General features: G+C 42.5%; 1 protein-coding gene across 4 annotated transcripts in view; it reads left to right on the top strand.

Annotated features, from left to right (window-relative positions):
- The window catches only part of ENPP2 (ectonucleotide pyrophosphatase/phosphodiesterase 2), a 96,857-nt gene that overhangs the window by 40,340 nt on the left and 40,253 nt on the right, over nucleotides 1-16,264 (top strand). For all 4 annotated transcript variants that reach the window (XM_040432007.1, XM_040432006.1, XM_040432005.1 and 1 more), the window contains exons 12-15: nucleotides 3,747-3,855; nucleotides 12,926-13,048; nucleotides 14,415-14,446; nucleotides 14,937-15,064. In XM_040432007.1, the coding sequence (XP_040287941.1) occupies nucleotides 3,747-3,855; nucleotides 12,926-13,048; nucleotides 14,415-14,446; nucleotides 14,937-15,064 (392 nt within the window). The remainder of the gene's footprint in view (nucleotides 1-3,746; nucleotides 3,856-12,925; nucleotides 13,049-14,414; nucleotides 14,447-14,936; nucleotides 15,065-16,264) is intronic.

Raw genomic sequence — 16,264 nt, 5'->3', positions numbered from 1 at the left:
TAAACAAATTCCTTATCTTCAGAAAGTTCAAAATGGAAATCGTGAAATCAGCGGTTCATCTCCTGTATCCCAGATGTTTTATGGCAGTCCTGGATCTGAAAGACGCCTAATATCACATCCCAATTCATCCGTTACATCAACAGTTCCTCAGAGTGGCAGTGACCATGAAGGGAAATGTCCGTCACTTTCAAGCTCTCCTGTTTGGCCTTTCCATGGCCCCAAGGATTTTCACGAAAGTAGTGGCAGAGATGGCCTCATTTATAAGAAAGGAGAACATCTTATTCCTACCCTATCTGGACGATTTTCTAATCATAGCAGGATTGTGTAGGGGCGATACATAAGGTGAAACACATCTCCGAAGATTTGGGATGGATTATAAATCTAAAAAAATCCAGAATGGTTCCAGAAACAAGTCAAGTGTTTCTGGGTCTGCTTCTAGACTCGGTTCAATCAACCCCAAAGTTGTCTGTTCTGGGGTCACTAACTTCCTGTAGTCCGGCAGTGGAATGCGCCCAATTCCATACTCGGCAGCTTCAGAAAGAAATCCTCCTATCGCAAAAGAGGATTGGGGTATCTTTGGACTCAGAGATAGTAATTTCAAAAAAGACACTTGCAGATCTATCCTGGTGGGAAGACTATGCAAATCTGAATTAGGGGATCCCTTGGAGTTACCCCGTCCCAGTATTGATAGCAACAGAAGCCAGCCCTTGGGGATGGGGAGCCCACTTCTTAGATCAGGTCATTCAGGATCAGTGGACCCCGATACAAAGGACTTTCTCGTCGAACAGAAAAGAGTTGCTAGCTGTAAGATTGGCCCTGAAGTCAGCGTTACTTTTTCTTCAGCTAAGACATGTCAGGATAATGTCGGACAATCGGTCCACAGTAGCTTATATAAATCATCAAGGGGGAACAAGATCAGTCTCACTTATGAGGGAAGCAGAGCGGTTATTCAAAGATATGGAGGAGAGGATCAGTCATCTCTCGGCCCTCCACATAAAAGGTCAGGAGAACTTCCAGGCAGATTTCTTGAGCCGTCACCAGTTGAAGCAAGAGGAATGGTCCCTGAGCCCTTCAGTCTTCGCAAAGATAGCAAATCTCTGGGGCAATCAATCCCTCAATCGATCTGTTTGCCACCATAAAAAACAAAAAAGTAGAAACATTTTGTTCTCTCAACCCGAGAGAATTCCCAGATGGGGTGGATGCCCTTCTTTAGAAATGGGACTATCCTTTAGGTTACGCCTTTCCCCCACTACAGCTGATTCCTCTAGTCCTCAAAAATATCAGGGACGAGGATGCGAGAATAATCATGATTGCTCCCTTCTGGCCAAGGAGGGCATGGTTTTCTCTCCTGAGGTCCATTTGAGTCTCGGATGCTTGGATCCTCCTAGAAATCCCGGACCTTCTGGTGCAGGGCCCAGTATGTCATCCAAATGTCAGGGGTCTGCACCTTACGGCCTGGAATTTGAGAGGTCATTACTGATAAGTCAGGGTTTTTTGGATGCCATTGTATCTACTTTGCTAAAAAGTAGGAAAGCGGTGACAAATTCTATCTACGCTAGAGTTTGGAGAACATTCCTAACCTTTGCAGGGATAGAGGCAGGTCCTTTGCCCCCTGAATTTTCTATTGTTAAGATCCTAGAGTTTCTCCAAAGGGGGTTATCTATGGGGTTAGCTAAGAGCACCCTTGAAGTACAAGTTTCTGCCCATTCTGCCCTCGCGGGGAAAAACTTTGCTGTTGACCCTTGGATAGTAAGATTTTTCATGGCCGTAGACAGAATTGTTCCAGTGAAAGGGCCTAGGTTTCCCCCCTGGGATTTAAACCTAGTGTTAAATGCCTTAACTAGGGATCCCTTTGAGCCCCTGGCATCCTGTTCAGTAAAGTTTCTTACATTTGAGCTTGTCCTGTTGGTAGCACTAACATCTGCTAGAAGGGTTAGCGAGATTCAAGCTATCTCTATCAACCCTCCTTTTATGTCAATTCTAGAAGATAGGGTTATTCTTAGACCAGACCCAATTTTTTTACCAAAAGTTCCGTCCAGGTGTAACAGGCTCCAAGAAATAGTCCTTCCGCCCTCTTTTGCTGAGCCCAAGAACGAAGAAGAAAGGGACTTTCACTGCCTAGATGTGAGGAGAAGTCTTATAAGTTATCTAGAGGTGACCAAAGATTGGAGGAAGTCCTCTGCTTTATTTGTTCTTTTTTCTGGTATTAATAAGGGTAAGATGGCCTCAAAAAGTTCCATAGCCAGATGGATTAGGACAGTTATTTTTCTGGCCTACTCCTTTTCGGGATGTCCTCCTCCTCCTTCTCTAAAGGCACACTCCACTCGTGCGGTTTCTTCATCTTGGACGCAGAGTGCTAATGTTTCTATCGACCAAATATGTAAGACTGCCACATGGTCTTCACCTTCTACTTTCTACCGTCACTATCGGGAAGAAGGTTCTCGAAGTTGTTTCCCACCCTTAAGGAAGGTGTTCTCTGTAATCTCTCTCTGTGGTGCTGTCGTTTGGGAAGGGAAAAATGATGATTACACTCACCATTAATCAGATTTTCCAGACCCCACGACAGCACCCTTCCTTATTCCCTCCCTGGTGTTCACGTTTTCTGGTGGAGTTGCACAGGGTGTAGCAAAAACTCCCACACTGAGGTGGGAGAGAGGCTCCACCTTTTTATTCTGCAGGTTTCCTGTCCCTGGAGGCGCATCCTCTCTCTGTGGTGCTGTCGTGGGGTCTGGAAAATCTGATTACCAGTGAGTGTAATCATCATTTTCTGATATATGGTTTTATTATACATACCTTTTAGTTATTGCTTCTTATGTGTCTGTTTTAATTTTACGCAAGGTGGTGGGGGCCCCATCTTATTTCGCTATGGGACACAATGAATTATGGTTAAAGGGGTTGTTCGGTTCAGAGCTGAACCCGGACATATCACCTTCTTCCCCCACTCAGTCCCTCATGTAAAACGGCTAGGGCAGCGCTCATTAGTGCCAGTGCCGTCACCAGGAACACTGCTAGGCAGAAGCCTCCACCTAGCTTACCCATAGAGAGCCTGGCACATCACCGGATCTCCAAAAAAAGCCCTTGCCCTGTGCAATTAATCGCAGGGCAAACAAAAGTTTTAGATCGTGCTTATATCAGAGGGCCTGGCTGGGTGAAAACGGGGATATGTCTGGGTTCAGCTCTGAACCCGGACAACCCCTTTAAGCCCCCTGTATACAATCCCTTTAATGGCTCACGTTACTACATCCAGAAGATTAAGTGATGATAAACACAAAAAAATGGCCGGTCATGTCATACACAGATAGGATGGATCCAGACGGAGAACGGCTGTTTAAAGGTTCTTCATCTGAAGCAAACACCACCCCCCCCCCCCCCCCTCCTGGAGTCAATGGAGATTATATAGTTAAAGTATCTGGCTCCCTCCTTTACAGTCCTTCTGCATCCGATCTTCTGGTTCCATTTGCATTCTTCTACAATGTCATCCAGCTACTTGGACAACTTCGGTAGTCTGAGACACTCTGCTCTTAGATTGGCCAGTGCTGATGGCATAATAAGTGGGACCAGGAAGCGGTGCGTTCAAGGTAGTATGACTGAAATGGAGGACACTAGGTACATTAACTATTCATTCCTCATATTATGTTAAAATCTTATGAGGAACTGGAGCTTTAACTAAATATTGAAAAATAAAAGCTAAAAAATTAGCTTCATCTCTTAGTTGATGGATGTTCACTCTTGTTCCTTTCCTGTAGCTAGTAAATCAACTGAAGGACATCGATGGAGTAGTCGGCATGTTAATGGACGGCTTAAAACAAATGAAGCTGCATCGATGCGTCAACATCATGTTTGTCGGAGATCATGGTAACTTGATTGACCTGTTTTTTTATTTTCTTTTTGCCATTTGGGCAGGGCAACATAATATTCTCTGTAAACTGTTAAATTGACTATTTCCATACGATACCAATGGATAGTATGACAGTGGAAAGCCCCTTTATGAGATTTATGTAAAGAGTAACTAAGCTTTATTTTAAAATGTTGCAAATGTCCTAAAAAATATATATATTTTTCTAATATACTTAGCTTTTTTGCTAAAGAAATAGACAGCTGAACTTCGGCTCTCCTAAGCGCTTTAGAATCAGTACATTTGTACTACGTGTGTACGGATTCCACTGGACTGGTGGAATGGGGCCGCAGCAAGCGCTTTATGGATTGCCGATTATACCTGTGCCTCCTGATCTTGTCTAAATCTTGGCACAGCACTTAGCGATGCGCTATGCCAGGATTCAGCTGAGCGGGCTCCTGTCTGAGCCTGCTCCGCTCAGTTGAAAGCTCTGAATAGCGCATCGTTACAGGAATTCTTTTAGCTGAGCAGAATAGATGCCACTTATTAGTAGACTTTCATTAACCAAGTCCACCATGGTTGAGATGTCAGCACCAGCCCGGGGCCTCTACTTCCACCTAGATTTGATACAGGAGAGAGCTTCTGATTCCCCTCTGTGTTGAGGAACAAAGAAGACCGGCACTCGCTATATTAGATGCAACTTTATCCTTTTAATGCACACAAGGAGTCTTTGTCAAGCAGGTGAGTACAAGGAAACAAATACATTTAAATAGCCTGCCAGCCTTGTCGTCACAGGATGTGACGTGCCGTCGTCATAGTAACTTACAAACAAAACAAAAGAACCATGCGGGCAAGCTCTGTATACGTGAGGGAGTACAAGAAACGCAGGTGGGAACAAGGACACACACCTATAACAATTATATACGCACTTGGGATAATCTAACGCATGTTAGTATAATGAAGCACTGTAGATTAATCACGATGTATATCTCCTCAATCCTCATGTTTTCTAAAAAGAAGCAAAAAATAATGAATCGATTACAAAACTGATATTAATTATTCATATTCCAAAACAACGTAACTTTATAGAAATGAAATGAGTTCATATGGGTCCAAAAGGCCTCGCGTTTTTTTTAAACCTGAATCCTGTCGCCACCCCTGCGTAGTGGTAATACTTGCTCTACAATCTGGAATCGCAATTGAGACACGTTGTGCCGGCATCGATCAAAGTGAAAGGGTACAGGTAATAATAGTATTTTTTTCTGTATTGTCGATTTCATCCTGGTCGATAAAAGACAGGATAAAAGACAGGTTTTGTAAACACAAATCGACAATACGGGGAAAAAAAACTATTATTATTACCTGTACCCTTTCACTTTGATCGATGCCGCCACAACGTGTCTCAATTGCGATTCCAGATTGTAGAGCAAGTATTACCACTACGCAGGGGTGGCGACAGGATTCAGGTTTAAAAAAAACACGCAGCCTTTTGGATCCATAGGTTGCAGACCCTGGAGCCAAGGGGCATGAATCGTGAATATGAACTCATTTCATTTCTATAAAGTTACGTTGTTTTGGAATATGAATAATTAATATCAGTTTTGTAATCCATTCATTTTTTTTGTTTCTTTCTAGAAAACATTAGGATTGAGGAGATTACTCCTCCAGGTCTTTATTATCACTACTTGTGTAATGTTACTTACCAACTAACTCCTTGTATACATCGTTATTAATCTACAGTGCTTCATTATACTAACATGCGTTAGATTATCCCAACTGTGTATATAATTGTTATATGTGTGTGTCCTTGTTCCCACCTGCGTTTCTTGCACTCCCTCACGTATACAGAGCTTGCCCGCATGGTTCTTTTGTTTTGTTTGTAAGTTACTATGACGACGGTACGTCACATCCTGTGACGACAAAGCTGGCGGGCTATTTAAAGGGAAACTGTCACCGGGATTTGATGTATAGAGCTGAGGACATGGGTTGCTAGATGGCTGCTAACACATCCGCAATACCCAGTCCCCATAGCTCTGTGTGCTTTTATTGTGGAAAAAACCTGATTTGATCCATATGCAAATTACCCTGAGATGTGTCCTGTACATGAGATGAGTCCAGTGTGAAGGAGCCCAGCACCGCCCCGCATCCTCCGAATCTCCTCCTTGCTCCCCGACGTCAGACAGCCAGAGCGCCGTAATCTCGTGATGCGCATGTGCAGTGTCCTCGTAGTGTTCCTTCCCTGTGCTGGCATCAGCCTGAGGGAAGGAACAGCGCATGCGCATCGCGAGATTACGGAGCTCTGGCTGTCTGACATCGGGGAGCAAGGAGGAGATTCTGAGGATGCGGGGCAGTGCTGCGCTCCTTCACGCTGGACTCATCTCACATACAGGACACATCTCAGGGTAATTTGTATATGGATCAAATTGTTTTTTTTCCACAATAAAAGTACACAGAGCTATGGGGACCGGGTATTGCGGATGTGCTAGCGGCGATCTAGCAACCCATGTCCTCAGCTCTATACATCAAATCCTGGTGACAGGTTCCCTTTAAATGTATTTGTTTCCTTGTACAGTCGTGGCCAAAAGTTTTGAGAATTACATAAATATTGGAAATTGTAAAAGTTGCTGCTTAAGTTTTTATAATAGCAATTTGCATATACTCCAGAATGTTATGAAGAGTGATCAGATGAATTGCATAGTCCTTCTTTGCCATGAAAATTAACTTAATCCCAAAAAAAACTTTCCACTGCATTTCATTGCTGTCATTAAAGGACCTGCTGAGATCATTTCAGTAATCGTCTTGTTAACTCAGGTGAGAATGTTGACGAGCACAAGGCTGGAGATCATTATGTCAGGCTGATTGGGTTAAAATGGCAGACTTGACATGTTAAAAGGAGGGTGATGCTTGAAATCATTGTTCTTCCATTGTTAACCATTGCGTTGCATAAAAATGGCTTCACAGGCAAGGATATTGTGGCTACTAAGATTGCACCTCAATCAACAATTTATAGGATCATCAAGAACTTCAAGGAAAGAGGTTCAATTCTTGTTAAGAAGGCTTCAGGGCGTCCAAGAAAGTCCAGCAAGCACCAGGATCGTCTCCTAAAGAGTATTCAGCTGCAGGATCGGAGTGCCACCAGTGCAGAGCTTGCTCAGGAATGGCAGCAGGCAGGTGTGAGCGCATCTGCACGCACAGTGAGGCCTGGTGTCAAGAAGGGCAGCAAAGAAGCCACTTCTCTCCAAAACATCAGGGACAGATTGATCTTCTGCAGAAAGTGTGGTGAATGGACTGCTGAGGACTGGGGCAAAGTCATATTCTCCGATGAAGCCTCTTTCCGATTGTTTGGGGCATCTGGATAAAGGCTTGTCCGGAGAAGAAAAGGTGAGCGCTACCATCAGTCCTGTGTCATGCCAACAGTAAAGCATCCTGAGACCATTCATGTGTGGGGTTGCTTCTCATCCAAGGGAGTGGGCTCACTCACAATTTTGCCCAAAAACACAGCCATGAATAAAGAATGGTACCAAAACACCCTCCAACAGCAACTTCTTCCAACAATCCAACAACAGTTTGGTGAAGAACAATGCATTTTCCAGCACGATGGAGCACCGTGCCATAAGGCAAAAGTGATAACTAAGTGGCTCGGGGACCAAAACGTTGACATTTTGGGTCCATGGCCTGGAAACTCCCCAGATCTTAATCCCATTGAGAACTTGTGGTCAATCCTGAAGAGGCGGGTGGACAAACAAAAACTCACTAATTCTGACAAACTCCAAGAAGTGATTATGAAAGAATGGGTTGCTATCAGTCAGGAATTGACCCAGAAGTTGATTGAGAGCATGCCCAGTCGAATTGCAGAGGTCCTGAAATAGAAGGGCCAACACTGCAAATACTGACTCTTTGCATAAATGTCATGTAATTGTCGATAAAAGCCTTTGAAACGTATGAAGTGCGTGTAATTATATTCCACTGCATCACAGAAACAACTGAAACAAAGATCTAAAAGCAGTTTAGCAGCAAACTTTGTGAAAACTAATATTTGTGTCATTCTCAAAACTTTTGGCCACGACTGTACTTACCTGCTTGACAAAGACTTGTGTTTGAGTCGAAAACACGACGTGCGTATTAAAAGGATAAAGTTGCATCTAATATAGCGAGTGACAGTCTTCTTTGTTCCTGGATTTATGGGAAGCCGACCCTGGACGCGCGCACCGCTCATCATATACAGTTGCAAGAAAAAGTATGTGAACCCTTTGGAATGATATGGATTTCTGCACAAATTGGTCATAAAATGTGATCTGATCTTCATCTAAGTCACAACAATAGACAATCACAGTCTGCTTAAACTAATAACACACAAAGAATTAAATGTTACCATGTTTTTATTGAACACACCATGTAAACATTCACAGTGCAGGTGGAAAAAGTATGTGAACCCTTGGATTTAATAACTGGTTGAACCTCCTTTGGCAGCAATAACTTCAACCAAACGTTTCCTGTAGTTGCAGATCAGACGTGCACAGCGGTCAGAAGTAATTCTTGACCATTCCTCTTTACAGAACTGTTTCAGTTCAGCAATATTCTTGGGATGTCTGGTGTGAATCGCTTTCTTGAGGTCATGCCACAGCATCTTAATCGGGTTGAGGTCAGGACTCTGACTGGGCCACTCCAGAAGGCGTATTTTCTTCTGTTTAAGCCATTCTGTTGTTGATTTACTTCTATGCTTTGGGTCGTTGTCCTGTTGCAACAACCATCTTCTGTTGAGCTTCAGCTGGTGGACAGATGGCCTTAAGTTCTCCTGCAAAATGTCTTGATAAACTTGGGAATTCATTTTTCCTTCGATGATAGCAATCCGTCCAGGCCCTGACGCAGCAAAGCAGCCCCAAACCATGATGCCCCCACCACCATACTTAACAGTTGGGATGAGGTTTTGATGTTGGTGTGCTGTGCCTCTTTTTCTCCACACATCGTGTTGTGTGTTTCTTCCAAACAACTCAACTTTGGTTTCATCTGTCCACAGAATATTTTGCCAGTACTGCTGTGGAACATCCAGGTGCTCTTGTGCAAACTGCAAACGTGCAGCAATGTTTTTTTGGACAGCAGTGGCTTCCTCTGTGGTATCCTCCCATGAAATCCATTCTCGTTTAGTGTTTTACGTATCGTAGATTCGCTAACAGGGATGTTAGCATATGCCAGAGACTTTTGTAAGTCTTAGCTGACACTCTAGGATTCTTCTTCACCTCATTGAGCAGTCTGCGCTGTGCCCTTGCAGTCATCTTTACAGGACGTCCACTCCTAGGGAGAGTAGCAGCAGTGCTGAACTTTCTCCATTTATAGACAATTTGTCTTACCGTGGACTGATGAACAGCAGGGCTTTTGGAGATACTTTTATAACCCTTTCCAGCTTTATGCAAGTCAACAATTCTTAATCGTAGGTCTTCTGAGAGCTCTTTTGTGCGAGGCATCATTCACATCAGGCAATGCTTCTTGTGAAAAGCAAACCCAGAACTGGTGTGTTTTTATAGGGCAGGACAGCTGTAACCAACACCTCCAATCTCATCTCGTGGATCGGACTCCAGTTGGCTGACACCTCACTCCAATTAGCTCTTGGAGATGTCATTAGTCTAGGGGTTCACATACTTTTTCCACCTGCACTGTGAATGTTTACATGGTGTGTTCAATAAAAACATGGTAACATTTAATTATTTGTGTGTTATTAGTTTAAGCAGACTGTGATTGTCTATTGTTGTGACTTAGATGAAGATCAGATCACATTTTATGACCAATTTGTGCAGAAATCCATAAAATTACAAAGGGTTCACATACCTTTTCTTGCAACTGTACATGGAGTGCCGTCTGATTTTTCTTCTGTGTTGTCCCCTCTGTGTTGGTGACATTTCTAGCAGAGGGCAGGCTGACTGGCTCAGTAGCCAATAGCTAAGCCAGTTCCCTTCTGTGTCTCTGCATTGGCCTTGATGGAGAAGGGTGAGGACTTGGCTATTGAAATGAGCCAGTCAACCACTGTTAGGCCGTCACTGACACAGAAAGGAAAGAGTATATGCGGAAGTATAGGTGCCAGAACCAGCATTGACATCGAGGGCACTTAATGAAAGTAAGTTGCATCTCTTTCCATTAGAGGCAGATTATAACAACCTTTTTCCTAACTGGACAACCCTTTTAAATGTTTGACAAGGCCTGCATTTGCTATATTTATCCCATCTTTTAACAGGAAGGGCAGCTCTGGATCTCAAACTGCTGCTTTAAGGCCCCTTTCACACGGGCGAGTATTCCGCGCGGATTGAACGCATTGCACCCGCATTGAATCCTGACCCATTCATTTCTATGGGGCTGTTCACATGAGCGGTAATTTTCACGCATCACTTGTGCGTTGCGTGAAAATCGCAGCATGCTCCTCTTTGTGCGTTTTCCACATAACGCTGGTCGCATAGAAATGAATGGGGTTGCGTGAAAATCGCAAGCATCCGCAAGCAAGTGCGGCTGCGGTGCGATTTTTTTTTTTTCATGCACGGTTGCTAGGAGACGATCGGGATGGAGACCTGATCATTATTATTTTCCCTTATAACATGGTTATAAGGGAAAATAATAGCATTCTGAATACAGAATGCATAGTACAATAGCGCTGGAGGGGTTAAAAAAATAAATAAAATAATTAAACTCGCCTTAATCCACTTGCTCGTGCAGCCCGGCTTCTCTTCTGTCTTCTTTTTTGCTGTGTGCAGGAAAAGGACCTGTGGTGACGTCACTCCGGTCATCACATGGTCCGTCACATGATCCATAACCATGCTAAAAGATCATGTGACGGACCATGTGATGACCGGAGTGACGTCACCACAGGTCCTTTTCCTGCACACAGCAAAAAAGAAGACAGAAGAGAAGCCGGGCTGCGCGAGCAAGTTGATTATGGTGAGTTTAATTATTTTTTATTTTTTTTAACCCCTCCAGCCCTACTATTGTACTATGCATTCTGTATTCAGAATGCTATTATTTTCCCTTATAACCATGTTATAAGGGAAAATAATACAATCTACCCAGCACCTAACCCAAACCCGAACTTCTGTGAGGAAGTTCGGGTTTGGGTACCAAACTTGGTGATTTTTCTCGCGCGAGTGCAAAACGCATTACAATGTTTTGCACTCGTGCGGAAAAATCGCGCATGTTCCTGCAACGCGCCCGCACCTTTTCCCGCAACGTCCGTGTGAAAGAGGCCTAATAGGTAAAAGTAAAGTGCATAGCGGAAGATTATCACCCAGGAGATTTCCCACACTCTTCTAATATATTTTCTTGTACTTTAGCCCTTCAATTACTGTTGGGATACGCACGTGTTCTTGTTGTAGGTTTACTTGTAGCATGACACGTTGTTCTTATGACCATTTGTTCTACTTAGTGGAGCAGGAAGCATTAGTCTGAGATATGCTATAAATCACTGCACATGTCTGTACTTCACTAAAATTCATGCTTGAAATTGTCCAGGTTTTCTTGGCTCAGGTGTTGGTAACTCAGTAGTTTTATGTTCTTGGGGTAAGATCTCTGGCATCCAGCAGTGTCTTGATTGTTCCAGCTGGGACAGTAAATGGCTCTGAAATTCCACGTCCGTCATGGCTCCGCTCTGAGTACATTTTGATGTTTTAATTAAAAAGATTTCGATGCGGACTAGCTCAGAAAGTTTATTCAACTGTGAACCTGGTTGTTGGAAGTTGAGAATTTTATTTTGAGGTCGTCATAAACTAGAACAAAGTGTGCTGTCTGATCACAGCTGGTGTGTTGAAATCTAGGATCAGCAGGACCTTTTAATCAGACTAGAATATATATATTTTTTTTCTAATGTTATAATCAAATTGGTGATCCTTTTTATAATACAATACTTTTTGGCAGTAGGTGTAAGCCATGAATGTCCCTATACCAGGGTCACACACTCTGTAAGAAACTGAATGGTCCAAGTTTTTTTTTTCGAGTCTGTAAGCCAGTCAGAACAAGACATCCATTACATGGTCACCCGAATTTCTGAGAGAATCTAATATGGCTTTTGGCACCCAGTGTATGACACCAATATGGACCATAAGAAACGGAGCCTTACATTTTGTTCATGGGCTTAACCCATTAATCACGTTATGCAAAAAAATGGGACCACCACCGATCATAAAAATGGGGGTCTACGAGTCCCATGTGTGATTATTTATTTAAAAGCTCCATTATTTCCATAGTGCTGTACATCTAAGAGTAGTGCGCACACATTACCACCGCTTTGTTCACTATCTGCCGATTAGGCCTCTTGGCTGTCTTCAGCAGTCCCACAGAAGTGGTCACAAAGGTGCCCTACTGATTTTATTTACACTGGGGCCTTGGGAACCACCATGTTCATGATCAGTGAGCCAACCCTTTTAAAAGTTGTCTCATATGGTACTAAGCAAAAATGGAGATCTGCTAATGACCCAACCCATCCACATGTATCATGGTTGACCATTCATTTGAAATGTATGGTCAGAGTCAACTTCTCTTGGTGACAGCAGTTGATCATTGGGGTAATTTGAAGCCTCATCAACTTATCTTGTGGGTGTCTTAACGAGTGTACCCCTTTGATGGAAGGATCTCATGCAAACCGAGTGAGAGACACATTATGCACATTGACCTGCATGGATTACAACCCATAGTTTCTTTGGTTCAAGGCCGCAGTGCTAGTCTTTCATACTCTTAAAGCTTACTGCTCATTATAACCTTTTGCTTACATCAGTAGTGCCTGTAATGATATCGATCATTTACTATATCTTAGTGGTGGTAAGTAACTTTTTCCTCACCTTCCATCAGCCTGTAGATCCTCTTTCTCTGCTCGTAGGGTCCCGATAAATGTTTATAACCTCCTCAGTCCTCAAAGACCCATCTAGTGTAAAACAGCAAATACTAGAGCGGAACTAGGTGGATATAGTTACGGTGTGTGCCGAAACCTGAGGTGGAGTAGCCTTTTTATAGTACAGAACTGCATTCTGCGTTCTGGATTGCTGCTCAGTGACTTGGAGGTTTTCTGTGTCCACATTTATCTGTTGGTCAAAAAAAAATTCTTCCCTTTTTGTCCTGCAGGCATGGAGGAAGCAAACTGTGAAAAGACAGAATTTCTCACTTCATATCTCAGCAATGTGGACGACTTTGCCTTCTTGCCCGGCTCTTTGGGCCGCATGCGCACCAAGAGCAATTTACCTAAACGTAAGTGGAGAGTTACCTGCTTGAAGATTAGGAAAATGTATAAAGTTAAAACACATTAGACGTTATTCATGGTTCTGATTTTTAATTTTTTTTTATTGTTCTTTTTGACACAATGGTGAACACCCTCCCAATTCGAGATCCCTTCACTACTTTGTTTGGGAAGGAACAGCAACTCTGTGTTGTCGATTCTTCGCACTTACTTGGATGGGACTTCTGCTTAATTTTTTTTTCGTACCAAAGTCATAATAAGAAAATTAAGTGTATAGATTAACCCTTTGATAACTGCAGTTTTTTGTTTTATAATCTAAAGTTTTTATTGATATATTCAACATGTAAATCATGACTTGTGTTAATTGGTTGTAGTTTTTCAACTCCACGTCCTTACCACATTGGGTTTCTTGCACTCGGCGCTCTTGGCAGTACACAGTTTCCTTTGTTAGTATTTGTGACCCTGGAGAGGTAGACATTGTATATAAGCAGGCACTTCGTCTTCCAGGTCAGTGTTGTCCTAAAGCTGTAGGAAACTCAAAGAAGAGAAAAATATCGGGCACATTCAATGCTCGTACCTATGGCAGTAAAGGTGACCTGAGAGAAGTGTACTGTCATGTCTGTACTAGAAAATTAGAGACTAGTGGTAAGTCATCCCTCCATTTTCAATGCATTCCTAAGACTTCATTCAATGCATTGAAAATTGAACACTCTTCGAGCTATAACTTTTTGCATATGCCACTGTTGCATTAGTGGTTATATGAAAATATCCTTCTTCTTTGTGCTATGAGCAGGTCAGTCCTGGTAAGAAAGACTTGGCTAGGGGATGTGGAGTCAATTTCATAGTTATGTTGAAGCTATCTGTGAAAGTTGGTCGACAGCCAAAATGGCCACCATTACAGTTCCCTCAGGGATGTGATCGAGCTTTGCCATACTCTAGAGTTGCAGCTAGCTATCTCTGTGGTTTATAGAACTGTGCATATTTCTTGGGTGAGAGCTGAGTATTGGACAACCCCTGTGGTGGAAGTAATGGCGGGCCTATTGGCTGCCCCAGGTACAGATACTACTATGAAAACTTGACAGTAGGAACTAACTTTTAATAAATATTGGACCATGCTTGCAGTGGGCTTTGTGGCTAGGGCTTAATTCCAACCCTCGAGTTGTGACTCCTGCCTGACCCAAATTTTTCTCAATGGAGATCCCTCATAAGGAAAATTTGAGGCAGTCCTTAATTTTACATGACCTCATTTTGCTGCAGTCTTACCCTCAGTTGGTGGAATCTGTGCTAATTGTCACCATAACTTTATTCCAAAAAGTTGTGTTCCATACCATATTATATACGTTGTGCTCATTGACTCTTTTTTTTTTTTTCTTCTAGATGATCCAAAAACTGTTGTTGCAAATCTAACGGTAAGAATCAGTCGTTACATATGGAGAGTCTTCACCAATACCTTCATGAAATATTTTTTTCAAATAATGTCACTGGAGAATTATCAAAATAAATGGGCTATTGCCCATAGCCACCAATTCCAGCTCTCATTTTAAAACCAGTCTGGCTGCTATGACATTTTGGACACATCAAGGCATGGACTTCTTTCTGATAAATCAAACAGTTGAACCGCTGTGAGACACAAATCTGAGGGGTGATGTGCAGCCATAAAGGATTAGGAAAGCATGGCTTTTTCCCATAAACAGCACCAATCCTGTCCACAGGTTGTCTGTGGTATTGCAGCTCAGTCTCATTCACTTCAATGGAATGTTGTTGTTTTTGGAAGAAAGAAGCCATGTTTATTTTGAAGCTTATTAAACTTAAACCATTGGACTGTGTAAAGCAAAATTAGTATTTTTTTGGTCTGCTATATTCGTCACAATATTCATTGTTTGCTGCTTTTACTTCCAGTGTAAGAGCAAAGATCAGCACTTCAAGCCTTACCTGAAGCAACATCTTCCAAAGAGGCTGCACTATGCCAATAACAGAAGGATAGAGGACATTCATTTACTGGTGGACCGGACATGGCATGTTGCGAAGTTAGTGATTGCTGACGTATCATCACAATTGACAATTGTTTAAATCAAGTGCTGATTTAAAAAAAAAATTATGTCTTTATCAATATAAAAAAAAAATCTTAAAATCTTGTGGTTTTTACTGTGAGCGTCATGATAGGCCTTGTTCTGGAGAGATCACTTCTCAGCAGTCACCTCGTTATCACATGCTTAAACACAGGATCCACCTTTCTCCATAGATGATGATTAGGGATGAGCGAATCGACTTCGGATGAAACATCCAAAGTGGATTCTCATAAAACTTCGTTAGAATACTGTATGGAGCGGGATGAGCTGAGTTCGGTAAAAGTTTTTTTACGGTAGAAATTAATTGGAGCCAATACATTCTAATACGGTACGGAGCTCCTGCTCTGTACAGTATTCTAACGAAGTTTTATGCGAATCGACTTCGGATGTTTCATCCGAAGTCTATTCGCTCATCCCTAATGATGATCACAGCTCACCTCCTCCCCCTCCCTGCACAATGACTTCTGCACAGGTCAGTGCATGCCCATAACACTCTCCCATAGACATCACACAACATCTCCAGACTACAGGTTTCTATGATCATATTTCTGAATGTTGCTAGTGGCAGCTTTGTCGGTATAGTTGCCTTTTAATCATTTAAGAATAAAATAGAATTTAAAAAAATCTGCAATCAGAAAATAAAAAGAGGCTACAAAAATATTTATATTTTCTAGTTTTATTAGTAAAAAATATAAGGGATTCTGTATTGAGAGTGTATTTTTTTTATATTTTCTCAATGGAAATTCGAACAAGGGAAATGATGCATTGTAAGAGTAGATAATATAAACTATATATTATATTAGAGGTTTTCCGTTATTTTAATATTGATCTATCCTCAGGGGTCTGACGCCGATCAGCTGATTGAAAAGAAGGCCGTCGACATTGCAGCGGTGAGCAGGTGTAATTACAAGCCGTCCCAATCACTTCTATGGGACAGCTCCTTCCTATTCAAGTGAATGGGACGGCTTTAATTACTCCTGCTCACTGCTGCGATGTTGATGGCGATCAGGTACAAGGGACTGCGGCCTTCTCTTCAACCAGCTGATCGGCGGGGGTGTCGGACACCCCCTATATTGATGACCTATCCTGAGGATGCTAATGTCTGTAAAGCGCTGCGGAATATAGTAGCGCTATATAAGTGCATAAAATAATATGAAA

The sequence above is a fragment of the Bufo bufo genome, chromosome 5 (genome assembly GCF_905171765.1).
Source record: "Bufo bufo chromosome 5, aBufBuf1.1, whole genome shotgun sequence".
Classification (NCBI taxonomy): Eukaryota; Metazoa; Chordata; class Amphibia; order Anura; family Bufonidae; genus Bufo; species Bufo bufo.
This window is presented reverse-complemented; position numbering and strand designations above follow the sequence as displayed.